At 32.5% G+C, this 10,094-nt stretch overlaps 1 protein-coding gene across 1 annotated transcript; it reads left to right on the top strand.

The window, feature by feature from the left end:
- Positions 1 to 455: 455 nt before the first annotated feature.
- Positions 456 to 10,060, top strand: LOC115888314 (neural-cadherin-like). The gene is made up of 5 exons (XM_030907999.1): positions 456 to 524; positions 7,403 to 7,495; positions 7,559 to 8,418; positions 8,837 to 9,393; positions 9,963 to 10,060. The coding sequence occupies exons 1-5, from the start codon at positions 471 to 473 to the stop codon at positions 10,058 to 10,060; spliced, it is 1,662 nt and encodes a 553-aa protein (XP_030763859.1). The 5' UTR covers positions 456 to 470.
- The last annotated feature ends 34 nt before the right edge of the window (positions 10,061 to 10,094 follow it).

Genomic DNA, 10,094 nt, shown 5'->3' on the forward strand with positions numbered 1-10,094 from the left:
GAAAACTAGATTAATAGACATTGTCGTACAATAAGTTGAATATAGAAATAAAAGAAATATTGTTCTATACACGACGATAAAATTGCATTATCGTATCTAAAATATCATTTTATCGTCTTGTATAAAAAATAACTATTATTTTTTCTTCTAATACCTTTATTTATATGCTTAAATACATAGAAAAACTATTTTAATTTAAAGTTTGTTAAAAAACGATGTTAGACAAGGCAAACGAATTAAGGAAACCTTAATTTAAACTACTCCATGTTCTGTTCGATGTGCAGGACTTGACAGAAAATAAATTGGAAAAATTTCGCAAGAAAATTGCGGAAATGCTGAAAACGCCGAAGGAAAGTGTAGAAGTCTTTGGGGTACAGCTTAAAACTGACCATCCGGTCTCTGTAACAGATGTACGGTTTTCCGTACAAAAAGAACAGGAATTTGTACAAGCCACAACCCTGAATGGATTGATGATGATGAACAGAGAAAAGTTAGAAGAAGCTGTAGGAATTAATATAACCATGGTAAGTCGGATTTAATTTTTAGTTTAGTTTTTAGTTTTTTAGGTTTTTTTTAGTTTTTTTAGATTTAGTTTTTACAATTTTTAGGGTTCCGTAACACAACAACTATCCTGAAATCAAAACTATATTTACTTTAGATGGTCTGTATTTACTTTGCTATAAAAATAATAATGGTAAATCATACAGGATGTTCAAAATTCTACGCCAAACTTTCTAAAATATAAAATATTTTTTTTTGTTTTTTTTAATGGAACACCCTGTATATTATTTTTCAATAGTTGGAGAATTAAAAAATAAACATTTTCGGTATTTAATTTCGCAGATATTAGCAGTTTTCTATTTCATATTGCATTTTTAACAGTAAATTTTTATCAAAGCCACCCAATGATTTATTATTACCGTTGAAAGTGCCATATGAAGTAATACTGCGTGTATCTGCGAAACCATTCTACTAAAAAAATAATATACAGAGTGTTCCATTTAAAAAAAAATCAAAGAAAAATTATTTTATATATAAGAAAGTTTGGCGTAGAATTTTGAACACCCTGTATGATTTAAGATTACGACATTTATAGCAAAGTAAGTATAGACCATCTGCAGTAAATACCTGATTTAAGGACAGTTCTTGCATTTGTAATAATTTTTTTAAGGAAGCTTTGAAAAATATATATTTATTATGTCTGAGACTATCGAAATATATTTACTCATATCTTAGGATTATGTAAAATGATCTGAAAAGAAACCAAAAATGCAATAATATACAGGGTGTGTCATTTAGAAAAAAAATCATCCTAATCTACTCTCTAGAATTGAAAAAAAATCCCAAATACATCCTCATACAAAGTTTAGGTTCGCACATAAACAAAATTCCTAAGTTTTTTATTCTAGGAGCTACAGATGCCCGACACCCTGTAGGTTTTGCAGAACTGAATTTCAGGAAAAGCTCGAAAAAAACTGTGAAACTTTTCCGGTTTTTTGTGGGAAAATAATTCAAATCAATTTTTGAAGTCTTCTTTCTTCTTCTTCGAGAAAAAAATAAATAATTTCAAAAATGTCACTGATAGGACTGTAATTACTATTATCCCGCGAATGGTAAAACTTTTGACAGCCAGGCGTCAAAGCTTTAGAGAGGAAGCTTTAAAACAGGCGTCGTTTTTTTTTCTTTTGTTGCTTCTCGCAGTTTGATTAAAAGTTCCCTGTTAATGGTAAAAGTTCGGAGTGAAATTGTTAGAGACAGCGCCAACAATAGAGACGTTACAGAGCAAGAATACCTGAGATTCTAGTTGTAACAAGTAATTTGAACGATTTCTATGAATACAGATTTTCTATTAAAGTTTAATAGAAAAATGGATCAATAGAAAATACCATTTTTTGAAATGAATAGAGGCAGCGTTGCCACAGCTACCCCATTCGGGGTAGATCTATCTCTTTGTATAACAATTTAACTCTTAAACACTTAAATTAACTAATTATATATTTTTTCTTGCATTTTTCTACTTGTCAAAAATTAGATGTCAAAGAATTTAAATACGTCAATTTAATTTACCTGCTTCAGTAGCGTATCGGATGTTTGTGTTAATAAAAAATTATTATAACTTATCTATTTTTATTAGAATTATATATTTTTGTAACAATTTTAATAACTACCAACATTTATTCACAACGTAAAATAAAACAACATATTATTGAGTCTACCCCACGTTTATCCTACATCATAGTTTTACATTTTTTAAATAAAATTAGAACGGCACTGATAAACCGGAATTTAAGTCGGCCATATTTGAGGCCCATCGCGTTGGACATAAGATTTTTGATATGCTCCTTCCTTAGTCTTCTTGTTCAAAGCGCCATACTTATGGAAAAAAGAGGAAACCTGCAGCAAACTTCTACAACACCCGACACTATAATCAAGCTAGACTTTGAGAAATTTCGGGAACCGACTAACTTGGAGAAGAGCAAACACTAATAAGAAATTAATGTGCTTAGGTTGGAAAAACTGTGTTGGGAACTCTACAGCTTGCGGACTTTGATATTAATTTTCCAATTTTCTCGGAAAATTCGCAAGGAGACTCCGTTGGAAAGCTGCCACAATCTTGGTGTATCTCTCTTCATTATATTATGCATACTGCATTCTTTCCCAGATACAGGTTTAATCTTCTAAACTTTTGAACACCCTGTACATATATCTGTCTTCTGCAAGAATGTATTAACTTATGTACATTTTTGTTAAACAAATTTGATCATTAATATTGTTTATCTACGTCAGTGAGTTAAGAAGCTCTTAACTCATGCATTTTGAGCGAGTTAAGAGCTTCTTAACTCACGAATTTTCATTAATATTATATTATAATTGATTTTTAGGATAGGCACGTACAATAATTTTTAAAATTCACGTTAAGTACTTATACCTATATTTATAAAATTCGTTGTGTGTTTTTATAGTTAGACGTAGATAAAATATTGTACAATACACGCGAGTTAACTCCATTACGATACTTGTGTGGTTATACACTTGCAACTTTTACACATATATATTATAGTTTCTTTGTTTAAAAATACTACTTTCTAAAAATACGTGTTTTCATAATTTTCCTGTCTCTGATTGCAATTTATTTGTTTATGGCAATTTTGTTTCAAAATAATTTTCTAGATCAATCAAAACAGTAAAAAATCAGTATACATCTAAGCATATAAATATTTTTTAAAACTTCACAAAATAAAAACTATTTTTTCAACTCAAAATTTTTTTTTAGATCAAAGAATTAATTTAAATAAAAGCACAGGCAAATATTAAATTTCTAAAATAACTATGAAGCGAAATTACGTTTTCTAAGTCTTTTGTGATAGTAATTTTCTAGAATATGCCCGGCAATTTTAAATTTTCCAAGCACTAGACAAAATTGCCACTCGACAATGTAAAGAAAATCTCGGTAAAATGCGGGAGACAAACAGTTAAAATCGACAGGGATGTGTAACTATCAAACATTTTTATTTAATTTATATAGATTAATATTTTATTCATAAATTAATGAGCGAATTAATGATACGCCACTGTTTTATGACAAAATTGAAGACACTAAACTAAAACTAGTTTTAGTGAACCCTAATCGACATTTGATTTCGGAATATCGAATATACATAATATATCATATTTTACCCAAAATTGTAAAATTTCCAGGGATTTTGTGCCTAAACGGTTGACTTTAGCGAAAATTTTCATAAAGCCTTTTTTATAGGAAATTTTATTCTCTTTAATTTTGCTCTCCTCAAATTTTCGCGAAAAACGCATAGTTTTCGAGATATTCACAAAATACCGATTTTGGGCGCCATCTTGGCAAGATGGCGATCAGATAGTTGATCGAAATTTTTTTATTGCTATTTTCAATTGAAGAGGAAATAATATGAACAAAATAAAGGATAATTCGTCGATTCTAAAAAAAGAAAGAAAAATCACTGTTCCAGTGTTTCCACGGTCAATGCCACTAATGCCAGTAGTAATATCGCAACTAATGCTACGACTGATCCGCGAGCAATGCCCATATCACTAAAGTCGCTACTAATGCCAAATTATGCTATACTGCTAATGGCACTAATGCCATCGCTTTGTACACAACAATGCCATCGCGGTTTACACCTCGCATTAGTATATCACTGATTGGCAAATTAGAGGAAACCAAGAATGTTTTTCTCATTTTATCAGTAAAGTCGCAAAAAGTCGCAGTATTTTATTTTACTGTATGAAAGTCCAATGTTTACTAAGTAAAACGTATATAGACAATATGCTGAATTCTTCGAAATGCGCAACTAAATCTCTAAGTATAATAAAAATGTCACAAATTTAATCAAATTTTCTGAACGCCTAACTTTTAGTTGCAAAAAAATCGTTAGTATAGAGAATATCAAAATAAATAATACGTATTTGTAGAATACATACCTGCAGCTTGCTGAGCCATTTTCAATCAAAACAATAATATAAACGTTAAAAGAGCACAAGAACAACAACAATTTATAATTTTAAACATAAAATTTAGCCATTTACCTCTTATTTGTGAGAAGTAACAACTTGACGTTTCGTTGAAACATATGAATGCAACTGAACACACCCATAGCAACGCCATTCATGGCAGACATGATTTAACTTATCATTTATCTTTTTTTGGGAAATCTTAAACACATTTGCTTTTTCGAATTTCGATCACCTTTTTCATGCTAATACCCCACCATGCGGCGGCCAGTCTTGAACTGTGCATTTTATGGATTTTAGTTAGGGACCCCAAAACCTATAAACCTGCAAAGTTGCAAAACTTCAGGACTTTTTTCCAAGCAAAAATCCCTAATGACTGAACTACTATCACAACCCTGGATTATAGAATGATTATTTGACGTTTTCTGATTATAGCTCCATGCTGCTGCAATTGAGAAATGCGGGCGCATAGAATTCACGATTGAGGGTTCGATTTAAGTACGAAACTTTCCTCAAACGTTCGCTCAAACTTTCCTCCGATTGTGGAACGAAGCGGGTAGCTGGTAAAATGTAAACACATTTTCTGGCTTGTTCTATTCCGAATCCAGCCGAATTCTCTGCTCGTTAGTGTGGTTTGGCACTTGAGATCTGAATTAAATATGTTTTTCAGTTCCTCTTTGTCGCGGTGTGGAATAGTATGTAACTCTGCGACAAACTGAACGTTGCAAAGATTTAATTACAATACGTCTGGTATTTTGAAACGATTAACTTTCCTTATATCATTCCTATTTTACCTAGATCGTATACAGGGTGGCGCCTCTCATACGCCGCGGAGGCTCCAAGGAGAACGACAGTTTGTATTGAAATGAAATTTTATGAGCAATAATAGGTTAATTCAGAGCAATTTTTAAAAATATAGAGAGTTCTACAGGGTGTCCCCAAAAAAAGTTACATATCAAAGTTATGTTTTTTGTAATGAAACACCCTATATATTAATTGATTTTTGGATTCTGGGAGAAAAATAAAGGTGAGTTATATAAGAGAAATATATGATTAAAATGTAAGGTTTTATAAGGAAGTAAAGAACAATTTTTAAATTACAATAAAAGCTACCTAAACTGTAATTTACCCTGTATAGCCTAATATTTAGTTAAATTAACTATTGTATTTTAAATCAAATTAAAACTTGATCCAAAAAGGTATACAGTGTGAGACAAAATGAATAAAGAACATTGGTCACCTTTAAAGCCATGTTACTCTTTTATTTTAAATGGAACAGCCAGTATATTATTCCGATATTCAATGAAGAAGTCATGTCTGTTGTGAATACTATTAAGGTTGCCTACCCCTGAAACAAAAATTTTTGTTAGATTTGATCTGAGTAGATCTTTATCTATACTAATATATAAAATCCTTAAGTGACTGACATACTGATTAATCACGATCCTGCTCAAACCACTCAACGTAAGAAGCTCAATTTTGGCATACAGGTTGATTCTAGGATGTAGAGGTTCGATAAGAAGGGATTTTTCGAAATTCCAGTTCCAAGAGGGTGAAACCACCCCTCAAATATTACAATATTTTTTATTTAAAAAACGTCAAGTTTCCGAAAAAACGCTTAAACACGTATATTTTATTTTGTTTTTTACATATTTTAAGATTTTTTAAAAATATATACAGGGTGTTTCGAAAAATCTGGTCATGGATTAATCACGATCCTGCTTAAGGCGCTTGACGTAAAAAGCTGATTTTTGGAAAACCCATTGACTTTAGGGTGTAGAGGTTCGATAAGAAGGGATTTTTCGAAACTCGAATTCTAAGGGGGTGAAACTATCCCTCAAATATTAAAATAATTTTTATTTAAAAACCGGTGAGTTTTTCGGAAAAACTCATAAACACTTATATTTTATTTTGTTGTTTTACATATTTTATGATTTTTTATAAATTTATACAGGGTGTTTGATAAAATATGACCATTGAGTAATCACGATTCTGCTTAAACTGCTTGACGTTTAAAGCTGATTTTTGGCAAACGGATTGACTGTGCGGTGTTGAGGTTCGATAAGGGGGGTTTCTCGAATCTCAAATTCCAAGAGGGTGAAAACGCCCCTCAAATATTACAATATTTGTTATTTAAAAAACGGTTGGTCTTTCGGGAAAACGCTTGGACAAGTATAATTCATTTGGTTTTTTACGTATTTTGAAATTTTTTAAAAAATCATACAGGGTGTTCCAAAAAGTTAATAGGTAACTTCTTAACCACGATTCTGATTAAATTGCTTGACGTAAAAAGCTTATTTTTGGCAAACGGATTTTTCGAAAGTCAAATTCCAACAAGATGAAACTACTCCTCAAATATTACCAAGTTGTATAATAATATCGCCATATTGTTTTTTCTCATGCTGACATAAATGTGAGAAAATTTTATTCAGTTTGTATGTTAATGGAAATTCTTGCTTTGCTTTATCATCACCATTACAAATGATTAATTCGACCTGAACGAAGTCGCGGGTACACGCTAGTTATTTAATAAAATCTAGGTGGCTGTCATATGTCTGACGTTAATACTTCAACATAGATGCCTAATTAGTCCAACTTTAACAACAAGTTATCATTTTGTGTCAGTTAAAACAAAAAAAATTCTCAGAAATTTGCCGAAAATGCAAACTTATCCTACATCAGAGATAACTGATATGATTCTATTAGTTGGTACTTGTCATTAAGAAACACCCTGTAGAGAACAAGTGATAACAACCCTCAAATCAATCAAGCCTCAATCATTCCAGGTGATTCGATCAATCAGTCATTCGTAACATAAGATTGATAAAAAATACTCTCTCTTGCACGTTAGTTCATCTAGTTTAGTTAGCCATCTACTTTTATACGAAAAATTCTGTATTTTGTTTCTTAATTTCAGATAGGGCTAGACGAATGCCTGGATGAAGAAGAGAATAAAACATGTGACGGATCCTGTAGGAACAACTTATTAATTAGTGCCTTATCCTACATGGTAAGCCATGTTTTTTTTGTTTCCTTTTTGTAATTTTATTTAGTTTTTCCTCAATAATTTCAGGTAAACTCGAACAAATCTTCTTTGGCAGCACCAAAAATCACCCTGGAACCTGAATGTTCTTGCAAAGCAACCACCTCTACACAGCTAGAAACATGTCAAAACAACCCTTGTCTAAACAAAGGGAAATGCATCACAGTTTCAAAAAACTCTGCTATGTGTTCGTGTCCTTTAGGTTTTGATGGTCCAAGATGTCAGAAAAATATTATTAGTTTTAAAGAAAACGGTTTTTCCTGGTTTCCACCTTTAGAAATCTGTGATATCAATCATTTAGAACTAAATTTTTTAACGTTAAACCCGTCGGGGATGTTACTTTATAACGGACCTATATCCCATCCAAAAAAACTGGCAAATATAGTGTCTGATTTTATTTTGGTGGATCTCGAGGAAGGTTATCCAAGACTTTTTATCAACTACGGTTCAGGAACTATCCAAGTAACTGTGAAAACAAAAAAACCTCTGCACGACGGTGATTGGCATCACCTTGACGTCTTTTGGAATACAGAAAAAATACGTCTCATTGTCGATTACTGTAAAGGAGCTGATATAGTTGAACTGGAAGACGAGACAGCGTCTGGATTCGATTCTAGCAGCTGTCAAAGTGAAAAAAATGTACCAAATTTTCGTGAATATGTCAATATCAACGGTCCTCTTCAAATTGGGGGGTTGTGGATGGATGATTTCGATCCTTCCGAGTATTTTTGGGAAGATAAAATAAAAAATAGGTTTTTTAATGGTTGTATAAGGGATGTATATATGAATTCGAGGTTGATAGATTTGGGAAATCCGGCCATGTTTCGGAATGTTAGTAAGGATTGTCATTATATGGAAGAGATGTGTCAGAAGCTTAAAGAAAACGTCGGGTAAGGTTTTGAAAAAATGCCAATTTAAAATACAGGGTGTTTCAAAAAACATTTGCCATCTCTCACGTAAAAATAAGATTTATTTTTCATAGCAACATAGGTCTGGTTCCTGCTTTGTTCATATGTTTTTTGAAACATCCTGTATTGATTTTTCTATACAGGGTGCTACAAACTCGAGGTACGAGCATCGGTATCTCTATCGGTAAAATACTATCAGTTAGTCTAAAAGTAACGACAGGAAAAAATAAAATTGATTTTTGAAAAAATCACTTTTTTCGATGGCATCTTGGTGAACATCCCAAAACGGCAACTTTGCCCCAATTCAACCATCTTCATATCTATTACGGTTTCCGAGATACCAATGCTCGTACCTCGAATTTGTAGCACCCTGTATACCATAAATAATTGTTACTTTCAGTTGTGAAGAACACGGTTCCTGTAATGGAAACATCCATCAAGCCGAGTGTCAGTGCAAGCCAGGATGGACAGGACTAAACTGCTCAATTTCAACAATTTCAACATCATTTAGTGAACAGTCCTACATCAAATACGCCTTGAGTTTTGATCCTGATCGTTTTCACACAGAAATCCAACTAAAATTCAGAACACGTGAAAAATTCGGTGAACTATTCCGAATTTCTGATCAAAACAATCGGGAATACGTAGTTCTCGACATCAGAGACTCAGTACTGTGTTTTCGGTACAACTTGAACTCTGTGAATCTAGAAGAAACTAAATTAATGTTGAGTGAGGTGAATGTGAACGATGGCCAGTGGCATTTAGTGAAAGTAACGAGATACGGTAGTGTGGGAATCATTAAACTTGATGACGGTGAAGGTTTGAGGTATAACGAAACGTTTCGTTTTGTGGGGCATCAGTTTCTGCACATAGACAAGCAGGAAGGTGTGTTTGTTGGTGGTAAAGCGGAGTTTACCGGTGTGAGAACGTTTGAAGTGCTGTCAGATTTTAGAGGAGGTAATTTCTTCTAATTTATTTGTCAAAGAGTTACCTAGATGTAGTTTGAAGAAACTAAATATACCTCTGCGGCGAATTCATCGCTTCAAAAAAGTCCTATTAGCAGTATTTCGTCACTGTAAGAAATCAGCAAAAATAATAGTTATTTTTTAAATACCGCTGCGTTAAATAGTTATTTATGATATACGTGCGAAAAGAGTCATTTTATTTTATGAAAAGGAAAGCTTGGTTCCCTTCGAAACGCCAATAAAATCGCCTTTAAAGCACAATACATCACTACCCTTTCATTTTTCTGCCAAAACAAGTTTATGCTCGTATATATATCAAGGTATTATTACTTTCTACGTTAATAAATAATTCTGGCAATATGTCATTCCGAAATCAAATTAATTATGAAGTTTATGGTTGCTAGTTGTGAGCACTCACTAGCCACACAAGATATGTGGCTAGGATTGTTTACAGTACAAATGGCAAAATACCCATGAACTTTTTTTTGAAGAGTGATTTCGTACGGAATTTTTCGATGAATTGTTTCAAATATAAAGTAGTGAACAAAAACATTATTTAAGGTTGTATAGATGACGTAAGACTTAACGGAAAGCATCTTCCTCTTCCACCCCCTCGCCAGAAAAACATCCGGCAGCATTGCATTGCAGCAAATTTATAAAGGCTACGTAACTGAACGAAGTTGGGCTACTGAA

This window comes from Sitophilus oryzae, unplaced genomic scaffold (assembly GCF_002938485.1).
Source record: "Sitophilus oryzae breed Bouriz unplaced genomic scaffold, Soryzae_2.0 scaffold_72_pilon_pilon, whole genome shotgun sequence".
Taxonomy (NCBI): Eukaryota; Metazoa; Arthropoda; class Insecta; order Coleoptera; family Curculionidae; genus Sitophilus; species Sitophilus oryzae.